General features: G+C 38.0%; 1 protein-coding gene across 1 annotated transcript in view; it reads right to left on the reverse strand.

Moving 5' to 3' along the window:
• Positions 1-2,833: 2,833 nt before the first annotated feature.
• The window catches only part of DAT (Sodium-dependent dopamine transporter), a 173,933-nt gene continuing 159,390 nt past the window's right edge, over positions 2,834-17,376 (reverse strand). The window contains exons 8-14 of the mRNA XM_067121831.1: positions 16,048-16,151; positions 14,070-14,307; positions 12,776-12,904; positions 11,959-12,058; positions 7,677-7,777; positions 6,414-6,584; positions 2,834-6,086 (exon numbers count right to left, since the gene is read on the reverse strand). Of these exons, the coding sequence (XP_066977932.1) occupies positions 5,967-6,086; positions 6,414-6,584; positions 7,677-7,777; positions 11,959-12,058; positions 12,776-12,904; positions 14,070-14,307; positions 16,048-16,151 (963 nt within the window). The 3' untranslated portion in view covers positions 2,834-5,966. The remainder of the gene's footprint in view (positions 6,087-6,413; positions 6,585-7,676; positions 7,778-11,958; positions 12,059-12,775; positions 12,905-14,069; positions 14,308-16,047; positions 16,152-17,376) is intronic.

Genomic DNA, 17,376 nt, shown 5'->3' on the forward strand with positions numbered 1-17,376 from the left:
ACAGTTCAATGAAAAGGATAGTCACAGAAAATATGGATTTCCAGATAATTTGAACGACCTCCCCTCAACCTCGGTACAGGCCTGTACAGTAGAGTAACATGAGCGAAAGACTTCACGAGCAGAGTAACTGTCTCCTTCCTTCTCGACATCTTTTGCCTGGAGATATCTCAATAATCACAAGTTTAGGGTATTTTTAAGAGGCTTTCTTAACACAAAAAAGAAAAAGCCAAGGTGTAAAAGTATAAAAGAAATTGGAGTGATTTAAATACTTCTGTTGCTTCGTTCATTTCGATCTCCAGCGTATTATTCGCATGTTGGTGAGCCTGACGCGTTTCTCGAGATTTTTATACGAAGACTTTCGAATGATCTACTTCCGGTTCAACCAGACTGCACTCCGCACCAGTTCCTTTTGTAACGCTTTTGTTAGGGATGGTATATCTTGAACTGATTTGGGTAATGTTTGCACATCACCCAAATTTTTTTGTAACCAAGATTTCCACACTTTAATTTGCTAATAAAATTTTGTCATAATATCCGTCTTGGTACCGCGTAGGTGCTTCTCCTATCAAGGGAGTCCTGTTCTACTATTTAAGAATTCCATATATATATATATATATATATATATATATATATATATATATATATATATATATATATATATATATATATCCTTTTCCAATTCAAGGCAAAGTTTCACCAGGAAAAGGACAAACGTCGCCGAATGAAAGTCTGTCCTTTATTGCTGAGCTCATGCTTCATTGTCCATTTATTTTATCAACTTAGATAGCTTTGTGAAGAGTTATGAACAAAATTATATAAGATTTGTTCTGAACGAAAACGCCATTGCGAAAATACCTGACGTGTAATGTGGCAATATTTTGATGTGATCTGCTACATTGTTACTCCTCAAAGGTACTACAGAAACTTGGTAAAATGAATTCATTTATGGTAGTTCAAATTTTGTATTTTTTAACTAACTTGATTCATTTGTCTGTTGAAAAAAATAATTTGGTATTCCATAACGGGATTTCTGTAACTGGAAATGTGAAGCCGGGCTTATGGGGTTGAGATCACATCTAGTCTAGACTAAATATTTACAAGGGGAGATGAATCAACACAAGAAGTGCGTGCATTGCTACATGAAATGTGCAAAGACAAGAGTTTCAACAGACAGTTGGTGGTAAAACAGCGTTACTTACGTAAGCACATCTAATCACACAAACATGGAAGTACAATATGCTTTCCTATAGATGTCCACCCCCACTTTAAAAGTACTATAAGTGCCTTCTGGTCTGTACTGAACTGTACTTGTAAAGCAACAGATTCCTGGAGCTTTTATTTCTGACTTAGAGACGAAATGCATCGTAAAACATTGGTTCGGAAACAAGTCGCGCGGAAGAGGTCCAGCAAACCTAAGCTGATATTCAGCGCTTAGCTTACTCATTTACTCCTAGCTGAGATAAAGTCTGTTAAATAATGTGGCTTCTCTATGTTGTTCCACATACATTTAGTTTCTCTTTCACACGTAGACGTATATATATATATATATATATATATATATATATATATATATATATATATATATATATATATATATATATATATATACATACATAGGCCTATATATATCCACTGTTACAAGGCTGTACTCTGGGTAATTCACAGTGCATTACGAAACGACATATGATTATACATGTAGATTTTGTTCGATATTTGTGCAAACTAAAGAAGCCATCTATGATCTTGAGTTGTACATCTATATCAAACATGGATTCTGATATTTGTTTTCCCCTTACACTTGAAGTAGAATTCAAACTGAGAGAAGATGAAAACCTACTATTTATAAAGTGGATTAAAATCAACGTCTTGATGTAATTTCATTGTTCTTATGGACAGTTTAAACTCCTTTATCAAAATCCACGTGTCCCTTAACTACGAGTACATTGAAATCTATGACAACGCTACGGTGCGAGTTCCATCCATTGATGCTTTAAAGATATAATGTCTGCAAAGGTTCTCAGTATCCTAGGCATATTTTGACTTTTGAGAACTGAAAACATCCAAATCGGCAGAAGGGGATTAGAAATCAACACAGCGTATTTCGGTGAGGTAGCTCGTGATTGCAGAATATAAGTGATATATCATGGATGCGACTAGGGTTTCACCCAGCCATGCCATCGCTCTTACTGCACAGACATGAAAAATGGTCAAGCTCTAGTTACCAGTAATCGGGCAATCCACAACTACGGTTGTCAGGGTCATCTTTCAAATATCATGACCCAAAGCTCTTGATGAAGGAGTTCTAAGACCCGTCTCTGCGCAGAACTGTAATAAATATGTTTATCGAGGCGGAGACGCCCCTCAGCCAAACCGTGAAAATAACCAGGCAAAGTTTCCATGACGTCACACCGACGACGAACAGCGACGAGCGAAAGTGTGCATTGTAGCGAGACAGATACAACTAGAGGAATACTGCTTGGCTGCCATTTCTCTGCCCTGTGTAGGGCAGTGCATATTTACATAAAAAGTATATCTTAAAACTACGTATAAATATGTACAGAGAGAGAGAGAGAGAGAGAGAGAGAGAGAGATATTTATGTAAAATATAAGTCAATTACTAGAGGTATCATGCATAGAGTATACTATCAAAATATCTAAGTAATTGTAAATGTCCTCATATTTACACACAAACAATTCACGTTTACAAATATATTCGTCTACGTGTCCATGCATGCACGGTTTGATATAATAAGCACTTCCTTAAACTCTAACACAAAGGGACCAGTCATACCGGCTGTGTTTCAGATACAAGGAGATTTCTTTATTTTCTAGATTTTACTTATACGAGAAGCTTCACAGCATCCAGAGAGAGAGAGAGAGAGAGAGAGAGAGAGAGAGAGAGAGAGAGAGAGAGAGAGAGAGAGAGAGAGACTTAGAAATATTCAAGACTTTTCATTGCCCTTCAAAAACTAAGTGATAACGTTGGCGATTTGAAAAATCTTCATTTTTTATTCTGAAATTTTTTTATTAATTTCTTTAAATACTGATAAGTAGTATCACAAAGTTGACTGCTATATCTCTCACAAACATTTTTGTTGTTGCAAGTTTCCACTCGTGTTTCTTGTTCTCCCACAGCCCCTGGAACACCAACTCGACACTTCAAAGCGTGAGGAAAGCATTGAAAAATATTATGTACCAGTCTATTCTGTTTTCCAAAATTTGGAACATTTCTCAGAAAAAAAAGGTGGACGCCAGCATTTAATTTCTTAAGAGCGGACACTATTATTATTCAAAATACCAGCGGCATTACCGAATTGGCTAACAATTTGCTAACTCGGTGCAAACTGAATGACTGAGTGGTTCAAGCACCGAACACCAATCACCTTGCTTGTGAATGTAACATACGTACTAAGGTAGTACTGATTTCACCATTATGATTCTTTATCTGCCACAAGTACAAGTACCGAGACTTTTCTTCTAAAGGATGAAGGAAGACGGAAAAAAAAAACTTAGGGCGGGTGCAGCCCGCGTCACACAAACACGCACTCACTCTATAAGGTCTAAAATGTTATAACATGACTAACGAGTTTACGTACTTTATAACCAACATACACCAAAATAGATTCTATATTCTCCTAATGACAGTACACAGTCCTGGGATCGTCCAGATATTTTCTTTGCTTTCCCTAAGATCGCTAAGATTTGACTACCAACAAAGCACTGAATTATATTGACATAGCTCGTACTGTTAACCATTTTGTCTTGAATATGTCACCAGACCTTCTGCACAGCCCTTCCGCGTTCTCGCAAAGCCTGCGCTGTTATGGCTGTTTTCGTAAAAAGAGACGAGCTTTTAGATAAAACAAGTTGCGAGCTATAAATAGAAAACATAGTCAAAATAAACTACTACCATCTATATGCTAGTATTTAAAAGTGCTATCCGGAGTTTCTTTGGCACGAGAATTCTTGAAATGTTTATGTACATGGATAATATACTGAAACAGTTCGCCACTTAGGAATGTCTTACCTATCATACACAGCAATTGTTTTCGTGCTGTGTGTCAGTGCAATATTATCATTGTCCCATAACTCTATTTTGATATCAGATCTTAAGTGTTATTGAATATGAAGTTGAAAATCATTAAATGTTTGGAGTGACCTATTTGAATATTTTTTTTTTGTATTGTCAGTTCAATAGGAAAAGGCAACGCAAACATTATGTAATTCTGGTCTCACTGAGAAGAAAATGTCATCAGTTTTTAAGCAAGAGGCCTAATTTAGATATTAACTTTTTGGATGCATGAAACGCGAGATGCCAATGAAACCACAAGCACTAACAAAAGTATCTCAGTTCCCCTAATAAAGTTTTTCGTTTGTCAAAGAAAACGGGGAGCTCGTGCTGACTTACCCCTAGTGAAGTGACAAACAAAGTTCCTTAATATTCGACAACTGTCATGTATAGACATATCTGGAATAAAAAATCTGGATACATGATACGCGTTTCGAATAAAGCAGAACAAACCTAATGCTATATGCTGATGAATGCACTACACGAAATTTACATTTCATGTCAGACTTGATTATCAAACCTACTCGTATTTGGATGGTTTTTGTCTATTGACGTTTACAACGCTTCGTTAACTGTAATGGGAACACAGCGTTGAAATCTAGAATTATTCAGGGGAAGTATTCGTAAGTCTGTTTGCGTATACTTACCGATATCCTAAACCTACAGACAAATACCTAACGTACATTTTGGAACCAAAACACGTCAATGTTCCAACGCGTTGGGTACGCCTATGTTCAAAGTGCCACTATTGAGTGCGAAGGTTATGACAGGCAGACACAGGCGATATCCACATTAATAATCGTTATCGTTATACTCAGTAATATTAAAATTCACGACACTTGACGTCTAATTCCACAAGAAACGAAGGACGTTGTATCATCCCTCAGTTCTTTAGATCCTGAAAAGACTAGGAATAGGTACACCTCCAGAAATGAAAAATCTAAGCTAAGAACATCGAAGTTTGATTAAAATCAATAAAACCCATATACAAGTGTACTATTCACACCCAGACACACACACACACACACACACACACACATACGTACATATGCACACCAAGGAATTTGTACATAAAATTCGTCACAGGGATAGATACAAAACTAGTGGAACATTTTTAAGCCTTTCAGAAGTTAGACTATTGTGCTTATTTCACAGTATCATTTGCTACAGGTGACAATAGATCGCCAATCATAAGAGTTTCAGAGCCTGAAATATCTCAAGCGCTTCTAAGCCAGGCGAAGGCTCACCAAGTAAAAGTGTTTCTTATCTAGCTAGACATCTTCAAAGTTTCTGAAAGGCTAAAAGCTGTCGTAACATATCCACAAGTGTTTATTATCTCTTTACAAAGGCTCTTCAGTTAAGTACACACACGCCTTGAATGAAGCGGCTCTGTGATGATGTGCGTACAACTCTGCGAATGTTTTTTGGGCAGGCGGTGACTAGATGCTTGCTTTCCCCTTGGGCTTTTGGGAAGTCCAATGGCCTTGGGAGAGGCCACAAACATCTAATGAATCCTTGGAAAGAAAGTAGTACGAAGGCCTAAAGAGGCTTAAGAAAATCAACGTTTTCAGCGAAGACTACGGAAGGTTAGGCGCGGGTCGGAAGGGGTTTATTCATCAAGACTTTTTCTCAAGTTATTTAGTCACGTTATTTCCTCTGAGGAACATCAGGCAAACGGGGTTTGTTTGTTGTGATATACGTTTTAGCATAGACTGGGGAGAAACAGATTTATTAATTAGCATTAGTATTTTGCGAGAATTTTTCTATTGTTTCTGTTTATCGATTTGAATACCCTTACGTGGATTATTCAAGGATTTTTTGGCCTTTTTAGTTCGTCTACCATTGAGTCACAAATCTGTTTTTTGTTTTCTCTAGGCCGATTGGTTGGTTAGGACTCCTAGACTGCATCCGGTGCCGGTGTGTCCGAGTTTAAGATGATCTGATTGGTCTCTGTCCTGACGCCGTTTCCAACCGACACTTGTTGGTCCCGCCATGGCGTTGTCAGCGTACGGAGCCGCTGAAATGAATGTTGGAAATTCAGTGACTTGCATTGTTAGTGGGTATTTACACTTTCCTTTCTTTTTGCTTTTGTAGTCGAAAAAAAAAACAGCGGTACATTTTCTTCTACAGTTTACGAATCACTTTATTTATAAGTCATTCTACAGTCAGTTGAAGGGTTTTACTTAGTACTTTGGAGTTGATCATGTACAGTAAGTGCCAGTTGATGGTCGAGGACGAATAAGAATTAATACAAAAAATTAACTGACTATCTTAAAGTAAGTCAACCTGTTCATCTATTTATATATCTCATTACACAGTACCTACACCTTAAATCGAGACTCACCTGCTTAGGCGACCCGGGTGTCTTGGCGAACTTATAGATGGCGACAAACGGAATCATAATCATGGACGAACCTGCCATAATCCATCCTATGACATCAGTCCACCAAGGATAGGCTTCCGGGTTCTCAGATGATAACGAAGTGTTGGTGCATAAGCCGTAGATGATGATTATCTAGAAGAACATTTAAACGATAGAGTTTTTTTTTTTTTATCTTTTATTAGTTTTGTTATGACTGGACGGACGTTGGGATCTTCAATTGCTCGTCAAGGGAGAACTAATTCAAACAAGTTAAGTATACCTTAGTTTAACCAGACCACTGAGCTGATTAAACAGCTCTCCTAAGGCTGACCCGAACGATCAGATTTTGTTTCACGTGGCTGAGAATCAATTGGTTACCTAGCAACGGTACCTACAGCTTATTGTGGAATCTGAACCACATTACAATGAGAAATGAATTTCTGTCACCAGAAATAAATTCCTCCGTTCTTCATTGCCGGTCGGAGACTCGAAACCAGCAGAGTGCCAAACTCGTACCAACTCGAATGAGAACTTCTAATCCAAACAACAGTGATAGCTTAGGATAAGAGGGGTCTTCTAAGGGATTTATAAAGACCCTCGTTTTTTCTCTTCTGAGACTGCAAAACGATTATCTAGTAAGATAGGAAGGGAAGTTACCTCTCTAGAGAACAAAACTCGGCGATGACTTGTTCATCCCTTAAGAGTAACATGTTCCTCCGATAGAGTATCATGTTCATCCGCCATCACTGTTCATTCTGGAGCAAAACCTTGAAATCTCTATGGCCAGTAAAATATAAAACAAGATCCTATTTACAGATTCATGGAATAAGGATTTGCAACTGAATTATCATCTGGCTACCTAGGAAAATCTGAATTTAATTCTCAACATTACATTCTTTTGTTTTGTTCATCCCTCTATTCATTTCTCATAAACAACTGCTTCCAATATTACAGCGAACTCATCTGAGAGGACTGAGGCAGCCAGTGAAAGAGAAGTCTTCGTTTAAAGCAAGGAACTTTAAGAGTTTTATGTTTTTAACCGAGATTTCAATTTTACGGAGGCATCCACACAATTGGTCTTACACTTCAACTTAGTGAAGTATGAATGGACGTTTTCGAAGACTCATAGATACACGCAGATAACGACACACACACAAACACACACACACACACATACATATATATATCTGTATGTATATGCATACGTAAGTGCATTGATGAGCTGTGAAAACTATGACAACTTACCCCAATGAAAATAGGCGCGAAGAACTGGAGACATGTCCTCCAGTAGAAACCAGGAGCAAAGCCAATCATTTCCCGAATGTCGTCACAGAGTCTGGCGATTCCTGGAAGTGAACCATTTACTGAGACGGTTTGGACATATAAAACCTGCAATTTTGTGAGTACATTTATACGAGAGTAACTGAATATCAATTCTGAAGGCACAAAAATCGAAAACATTTGGATAGGGGATGTAATTGGATGAATAAATGGGTAATGCAGACTCCCGTTAATCCTGTCGACTGTAAAGTGCGAGTAGATGTAGATATCAGGAAGGACTATGCAAATAATATGTTACTATCTTCTGGGAGACGAGGCACCTGAATACCCTGCAAAATTCAACACGATGTTTGTCAACAACTGTTCGATGAAATCTTAAAGGGCACTGTCTCTTCAGTAGCGAGCTAAAACACCTGCATGATTGCAGTCTTATTCCCTTCAAAAAAATCTAAACAAGAGCATTTCTAGAGAAAAAAAATAGCGTTAATTCCAATTCTGTTGACTACTGAAATCAGAATTAGCGTCTAGTCCTGCTTCTTCAAAACTGCATGTCTTGGCCAAGACGTTTTTGTCAGAGCAAATTTAAATTTGTACATTTTCATTCTTTGTTCTTTTAATTATTAAGCAAGTATATTTTTAATGTTGTGATAACGTGTGCACGAGCAGCGACCTAAAAATAAAATATAAGAATAATAGAGAAATAATGTACAGACGACTAACACGCTGAAAGCACTAGTATTTTCCAAATCTTATAACAAAACAAATGCTCAGACATTATATATATATATATATATATATATATATATATATATATATATATATATATACACTATATATATATACTTATGAATTTTTGTTACTTATACAGATTTGAATTTTTCATTAGCAGATACAAAGCCATAAATTTTAATGTCGAATTCACCTTACCTTGGGAACAGCTTACACCAAAGGGTAATTGTTTCTTGTAATATAACTCTCATTTATGATAGTCGAATAATCAAAGTCGACTATATATCACTATATTTAATCCAAGGCCCTAGCTCGAACCCTGGCTGGGGTAGATGCACTTGCCAATCATTTTAATTCCCTTTCAGTGCAAGCTATTCCAAAGGTAATGTGAATTATAGATATAATAATATTATATATATATATATATATATATATATATATATATATATATATATATATATATATATATATATATATATATATATTATGACAGGACCTCATTTAAACTGGCTGGTATCTAGCGGAGATATTATCTATTCAGTAAAAGTTACAAGCTTTCTCGGACTAACAACCCCATCGTCTGGTGTCCGTAGCGATGAGGACTGTTAGCTCTAGAGAGCTTTTAACTTTTCCTGATTAAATATCTCCGCTAGATACCTTCCAGTTTAAATGAGGTCCTGTTATTAACTGTATTAATGCACAGAACAATTGTGTAAGTGATGAAGTTCTATATATATATATATATATATATATATATATATATATATATATATATATATATATATATGTGTGTGTGTGTGTGTGTGTGTGTGTGTGTGTGTGTGTGTTTGTGTGCAGAGGATTCTGTGTTTTCATAAGTAATGTGCAAATCAGGTTGTACAAATAAAGGCAGCTGCATATAAACTTGAAACATACGAAAGATGGCCATGCCAACAAGCGAGCGTAGAGTCCAGGCCAGTGCACTCACTGGTCGCCTTCCATGTGGCGTCGCATTTTCGCAAGAATTGTTGATAAGTATGCGAGTCTCACCTTCCTGATAAACCACTTAATGAGAAAATTGCGCTCACTTTTGGCTTTTATATAAGTCAGACGGTTTATTCGCTTCAATATTATAGTGGCAAAGCGGGTTTCACCCGAGGATCTCATACATCACGCTTCTCGGCGCCATTCACGGGTCCATTAGGCTCCTGGGTTGGGACCAGAAAGGGGAAGAGGGTTAGGGTCCATCCCCCATGACCCTTCCCTCCTTTGACATAACACTTCCCCACTCCCGCCCCCACCCCTCCGCACCTCCGCCTGCACCACCTACCCCATCCCTCCCCTTTCAAGCTCTTACTTTCAGCCACAACCTTATCTTCTGTAAGGTTTTATTTCCTGTGAGGCGTTGTCACTTTATTTACTTGTTTTTACTTATTTGATTTAACTACTTTTAAGATAGGGTTTGCGTTTTCACAGTAATAGGCCTATGTCATTTTTTTCTTCTTCACAGTAATAGGCCTATGTCATTTTTTTCATCACCGATTCTTCCACCTTTCCTTGGTCTGTTGCCATATTTTATTCACTATTTTCTTTCCTACTTTACCAGTTACCACTCCTCAATCTTCCACCTTCTCCAAATCCCCTCTCCCAGCTGTTCCCCTTCCTCCCCAAGCCTCTCTCTCTCTCTCTCTCTCTCTCTCTCTCTCTCTCTCTCTCTCTCTCTCTCTCTCTCTCTCTCTCTCCATAAACATCAAAAGCATCTCTTGACATATGTGGGCCCAATAAAACCCCTTTTAGTTCTGTGAGTCGGGTAACTCACTTTATGTAGCCTGGAAGCCGTTTTCTGCTTCTTTTAACATAAAAAGGCGATATCGTTGCATGTTTAGGATTTCCAGAAATTCTCTTTAATATGAATGCTACTCATTAATGCTTACCGAGAACGACTGCCACGTGTAAATAAGATAGATTTGTTTGCTTGAAATAGCGCCATTCGTTATGAACGAAAACTATTATTATTATTTTATTATTATTATCATTATTATTATTGCAGACGTTGCCCTTTGCTTTTATTTGTGGCATTTCACAATAAATCACAAGTAAAAGATACTTAAGTATATCTTAGTTTAACCAGACCACTGAGCTGATTAACAGCTCTCCTAGGGCTGGCCCGAAGGATTAGATTTATTTTACGTGGCTAAGAACCAACTGGTTACTTAGCAACGGGACCTACAGCTTATTGTGGAATCCGAACCACATTATGACGAGAAATGAATTTCTGTCACCAGAAATAAATTCCTCTAATTCTTCACTGGCCGGTCGGAGAGTCGAACGCTGGGCCAACAACGTGTTAGCCGAGAGCTCTACCCACCCCTCCAATGAAGAACTAGTGAAAGATGCTTATAAACATCATTAAGACGCAGCACAAACCAAGGTTTGTTGTGCATATGATACAGATTATGAAGGTGAGAAGATATACTGTAGGTATTATGGCTGTGTCTGTTTCAACTTTTATTTAATCTGAATTATGACAGTTTTTAAATGTTACCAGAACACAAGCTCCTATTCTTGCAGAATTAAAAAGAAAGAACTTGCGTTCTGTTAAGTTCTTGAAAATATGTTCAGCTTTATTACCAAAGTCCGATCAGGAGACATATTCATAGATATATAGAAAGCGTCAGAGATGGGTTGAGCAAAGGATAAAGAGGGAATGATAGACAGATAGCCGGACAGATGTATAGATAGGTACAGTTGATAAAGAAAAATTGAGAGACACTCTTATACAGTATATACTCAGGACTGGATACACGAGCGCTAAAACGTCGCGTTGCTGACGCTTTCTAACGATGCGTTTTTGGCCAGACTACACGAGAGCTATTTTCGAAGCGTTACCGAGTATCAAACAAGCATGTTTAGTTCATTATGGATGCTGTCCAAGTTGGATGCTCGACAGGAAACCACCGAAAACATGGCGACAAATTCTACCTTTCCGACATAATGTCAGCTGAAAGTTTTTTGATGAACTTTTATGCTTGCTCTAGGATAGGATTGTTAAGGAAGACACAGTTCTGAGACAATCAATCCACCCAGCAGAACGTTTGGCGTTAGTTTTAAGGTAAGTTATGCAAGGGACACTCGTAACTGGAAAAGAAACCATGGTGTTTATGGAATTCATGGGTTATAAGCTTTTTTTCTGTCTTTGGCAGCTTACCAAGGCAGATCACAAGAGAAAAGCCAGGCAAGGCGTTACCAGTGCTGCGCTAATAACGTCGACACCGACGTTAGAAATTCCTGACGCCCACGTAACGCGTCCTAACGTAACGCTAGTAACGCTCGTGAGTCCAAATTAGTGGTTTTTCCATTGAAAAGCATGGGAAGATACCTCACTCTGTAAAAGACAGCGTCAGATGGCGTCAGCAACGCGACGTTTTTTTTAGCGCTAGTGTATCCAGTCCCTACAAAGACACATTATGCATTATATTTATATGTATATATATATGTATATATATAGAAAGAGAGAAGGGGGGGTGTTTCTTCTTACCGTAGATCCAAGAAACGGCGATGGCCTCGCAGAAGACGGCGAAGAGGATGGAATAACCAGCGGCATACCTATCTAAGACCCTGAAGACGTAGAACCCGCCCTGTTGGATGAGAAAGATTTATGGGCGAGAAGAACGCGCGCGAAAGAACAGCCCCACCCGGCGGGATAATGCAGATTTATCATTTAATAAATCTGGTCTCGTTTTCGGGAGGGAATAAGGGTCTCTATTCATTTAGGTTTTCTCCTTAATGTGTCGTTACAGGGAAATGAATTTGAAGTTACCTCTTTGATAATCAATTAGATCATTTTGTCTTTATTGCTAAAGCGAGGTGCGTTAAGATGTAATTCGAGCTCCATTTTACATTTTACTGAAAATTCTTTGATAGATCCATCCAAACGTAGACAAAGAATAAGAAAAAGACTGCAAAAATGGACAACACTGCTTCCGGTTAATATCTAACAATTTCATAAAATATTCACGTCCGGTCCTCAGCTCTTTTTTGCTTCACCCCAAATCACATTTGTAGCGAAACAAGATAATGATATATGGTTACTGGAAACAGAATTTGTGTTGTTGGGTAAATTTGTGCTGAAAGATATAAGCGAAAAAAAAAATAATTCAGACAAAGGAAAGACATTAAAGGAATCAGCAAATACTTCACGTTTGGCTAGACTGACAAAACTGCATTACATAGAGAACGATAAGTGAAAATCTGTGGAGACCCTTTAAAAAAAAAAAAAAAACTGCAGCTATCTCATTCAAATAAAATCTAAACAGAGTGCTCAAGGACCTTCAGGTGCAGAGCGCCTGAATTACCTGCGTGCAGCAAGCGAGTCCCACGAAGAAATCCACGGTGAACAGAATTGCCACGAAGACTTTTCGGTTGCGGCCGATGATGGGGAACTCGTCGCTCAGGGCTGTGATGACGGCTTCAGAGCCTCCAAACTGGACGTCGAGAACGAGGGAAAATCATGGTGAAATTTTACGGCCAACGGAACTGGTGCGTTACATAGCTTTAAAAAGATGCTCAGTTGTAAACATTAGGGAGAGAGAAGAGTTTAAGAGCAAAGATATCTATTCACAAGTAAAATAATATATGTAAATCTGAAATTTGTATCCAAGGATAGTTTTAAAGACCTGTAGTTGTAAACTTTAGGAAGAGATAAGGGTTCAAGGGCATGACTGGGTAATTTTGGCTGGAGCAAAATCGATGAAACAATTCTGTCCACAAGTAAAGTAATTATGTAAAACGAAGTTTGCATTTATATTGATTTTTCCTGTTTGTGACAATGATAGTTTAGGTATGCCGTCTCCAACAAGGGCCACTGAAAGCATTAGAGAAAATATTGTCATATAGATGCAGTGTGTAGCCTATGTCCTCTGTCCTCATAGTGCTCATGTCACTCAAAGAGCAGTTAATTCGTTTGGAACTCTTGTATCATTCTCATTCAACATAATTCTTGAGCCGTTGCTTTTCTACTCTAATTGTTACTGAAAATATGTACTGGTAGTCGAAGAAAACAATTTGCCAAGTTGTTTTAGTCGGCTCTGAATTCATTTCAGTTCTTCACAAAATTAACTGCAATGAAGACTTTGTTGGGAGGCTTCTCGTTACAAGAAAACGAAAAAAAAAAATTAACTTCCTATGTGAAATCTATGCACCAGACCTGAATAAATTATATGATTAAGGTTTTAAGTAAATCTTAGTTTAAACGGACGTAGAAGGCTCATAATTACGTAGACCAACTTCACAAAAAGGCATTGGTTTGAGATTTGAAAAGTAGTAATTTCATATGTAACCTTTGGATGCTTGTGTTCATAATATAAAGCATATTCCAAATATGAAATGTCACTGATGGAGTAAAACAATTGGCTTGTCGCTGCGAACAATTCCAACCGCATACTTCCATCCCAAGTTCATTGTAAGAAGAGTTTTCGCTGATTGACTGAAATGCTTAATCTGTTTATTGGTTTTGACATTTCTTAAATACCTTCATCTGTACCTGCGCCCTAGACCGTATTTACTCTGTATAAAATGTTCGAACTGAACGCAAACTAAAGGTGATCGTCTCCTATCTCTGATTCAGGCGTAAAATTCTACTGTACTTACAGATGAATCCAGGCCCAAAGTCAGCAGCATCATGAAGAAGATGATGGCCCAGAAGGTGGAACCAGGCATTGTAGCAATGGCCTCCGGGTAAACCACGAAGACCAAGCCAGGGCCCTCGTCAACCACCTCCGAGATGGGCTTCCCGCTCTTGTGGCTCATGTAGCCCAAAACGGAGAAGATCACGAATCCGGAGATGAAACTCGTGCAGCAGTTGATGATGCTGGTGGCCATGGCATCTCTGCCGGAAATGATGGGGATGATATAAAGATTGTTTTTTTTTTTTAATTATCAATACTAAAGGTTCAGGTTCGGTTGCTTTATTCATAAGGAATTTCATAGGACGGGAACTTTACCTAGGGGTAGAAAGTCTTGTAAAATTAGAGTAAGTGAATCGGCAAAATAGCACGTATCGCAAGGAACCAAAACGACCTAACTACAACACTTAAACCCAAAGAAGAGTTTTGTTTTTCATAAGTATGCCCCCCTCACAGATTTCCCAATATAGGCTTGATTTGTTATTGTTAGACTTAGACTCTATTGTTGTGCTGTCTTCGAATGACCTTCCGCCGCTGATCAGGGAACTTTGTCTACTGTGTGTTTCTTCTTCTTTCTGAACTTACCACTTGTAATCCACATGAATACATGGCGTGTGTTAGTTCTGTACGCTCAAAAGCTTGTTTTTTTTTATTACATACTATCCTTTCTTAACATAATTTAGGATAATTGTCAGAACCCTTGCTCAAATGATTTTCTCAAAGGTTTAGGTTTTGTGTTCTCTCTCAACACTATACTTCTTTCCTACAAAAAGTTTCTGAATAGCAAGCAAACGATCTATGAGAGGCGATCTTCGCACCCCTTACATAGGCATAATTTACAGGCCTGAGAGTCCTTTGCCATACGTAGATAAAAATTAACTTTATTTTGCATTATACAAAACTTCCCAAGACTGTCAATGTTTAAAAATAAGAATTACAAATATGATTGATGTGTCATGCGCCATAGTTGTTCATGCAATTATTGACTGCTTGTTTTACACGTCATAATCTCTGCTACTACGTCTAGTGTATCATGAGCAAGCATGCAGTGAATATTCATGAATGTTATATACCAGTGCTTGGATGCTTACCAACAGCACATGGAAGGTGTAATGGCTTTTCCAGTTTACATTAAAATTAGTTAATAGTATATCGTCTTCGAAGCAAATGAACTTTTGACCAGGATTAAAACTGAAAAGTTTTAAACAGGGACTGTGCTTTGTTGCTATCAAGTTAGACATGCATTAAGGCTATGTACCCGTAAATAGCTAAAAGCTTCATCGAATGGGTGATTATAGATGATCTCCAAAAAGAGTAGAATTTTAACAGAGTAAAAGGAAAGGATAAAAATGACAGATAGGATGGCTGGCGTTTTGTAGAAGGCTGGAGAACGAGAAGGAAAACTAGTAGGGTTGGTAGGGAAAGGAGGGGGGAAAAGCTTCATAAGCTGATGAAAGTATATGAGAGGACTTGCAAGACGAGAAGTTGCACAAGGTTAGATTAAGGATGGCATAAATTCTAGCACTGGTGATGGAGGACTGGAGACTCTTGTCTCCTATGTAGTTCAGAGTCATCAAAGGTACTACTAGGAGAAGTGCAGAGTCAATTTTAGAACAAGTCGTAAACGTGGACAAGAATATCAACACTAAGAGATTTACAGAAATAGTCAATTGTAATTTCTCTGAACATGATCCCTCAGAAAACGGTTAGCGTTGCTTGGATGCACATTCAGAACATTAATTTATTTGTCGAGAACAAATAAATATATCTCTATAGATAACATGGCCACCTTGCATCAGTTCCTCGATCAAGGCTCTTCTTAAGTTAAAAACTAAAATACAGATAATCTTATGATACTGAAACAAAGAGAGGATTTGGAATCGAAATGGAATCAGCTCTTAGAAGAAGCGCAAACGCACAGCTGGAATCAAACTGATACTCACTTGTAAACGTTGTTGTGAAATTTGTTGTACGAAGCGAACGCTAACAGAACACCAAATCCTGGTCCCAAACTGAAGAAGATCTGAGTTGCAGCATCCACCCAAACCTGTGATATGGTGAAGAAAAGAGAACACTTGCATCAGTTTGCTTTGTGATGCAAAACCCGCGATCTTATCTTCCGCTTCCGATCTGAAATGGAAAAATTCGCAGACGACGATGTCAAGTTTGCTTGTTTTTATTCACTAATATTCCATTTTTGTTGCTGTTGTACAAATGACGCTCTACGGTTGAGTTCCTTGACATGACAGACGGATACAATATAACTGACGATTTTATTCTCACAGTACCCAGCATAATATATTCGGAAAAGTTTTAATACTAGTCTTACTTATATTAGATATCTTTAATAAATCAAAATATATACTTGTTATTCATATTAGAATTTTTGGAGCTCTCCTCTCAGTCCTCTGTTTGCTAATCAAGCGAGGACTATTTTGTTCGGCATCAGTGTTTTTACAGCTTTATTGAAAATCTAGTCTTCAGTATCACCGCTTTTGTATTGTGCCAAAAACGTCGTTTCCAGTTCCCTATTTCCTATTTTGTGAACTATACTTGGATGACGAACAAGACACACAAAAGAGAGACAACAATGAACTTGCAATTTTGCAAGCTTTCAAAATCATGTCCTTCCCTGACCTGTGGTCGGGGGGAAAGGGCAGTGAGGGTGTTGTGCACTGACACTGACATTGGCGTTAACTAGCGTGCCTGTCATATAAGGCGAATTATGTTTCTGATAGAAACCTGTCCTTCTCTCTCAATGTAAATTTCCTTCTTGATAAAGAAAAAAGACATCTTAATGAAATATAACTTAAGCAGTAACCCAAAGGATTCACAAGTAGCTGGCAAAGAACCGCGGCCTTTTTCCCCTCGGTTTATTCCTTGTAGTTTATATCTGAGGGGAGATTTTAGGGATTCAGAATGCGCGCGCTTAGGCTTCCCTAACAGGCGGCTGCCCCTCAATAGGCAAAGAGGAAATGGAGTCACCAATTAGGAGGCAAAGTGAACCACACCTTAAATGGGACATCTTTATCATTTTTTTTTTTACTTTCGTTCAACGCGCGTTCGGAGACACGTGCCCTCATGAAGTCACGTGGACATTCATACATTTACAAACATAAATTATAAATTACCAATGGACATTCACTCTACTGCTTGTAAATATTTACATACACGGACATACTTATGAGTACATTAAGACTAACAGCGGCATATCTTCACCCCGATGTTAATAAGCGGTGAAATGTATTTCTGGAAAATATTGGATGAAAACC

This window comes from Macrobrachium rosenbergii, chromosome 20 (genome assembly GCF_040412425.1).
Source record: "Macrobrachium rosenbergii isolate ZJJX-2024 chromosome 20, ASM4041242v1, whole genome shotgun sequence".
In the NCBI taxonomy this organism is placed as follows: Eukaryota; Metazoa; Arthropoda; class Malacostraca; order Decapoda; family Palaemonidae; genus Macrobrachium; species Macrobrachium rosenbergii.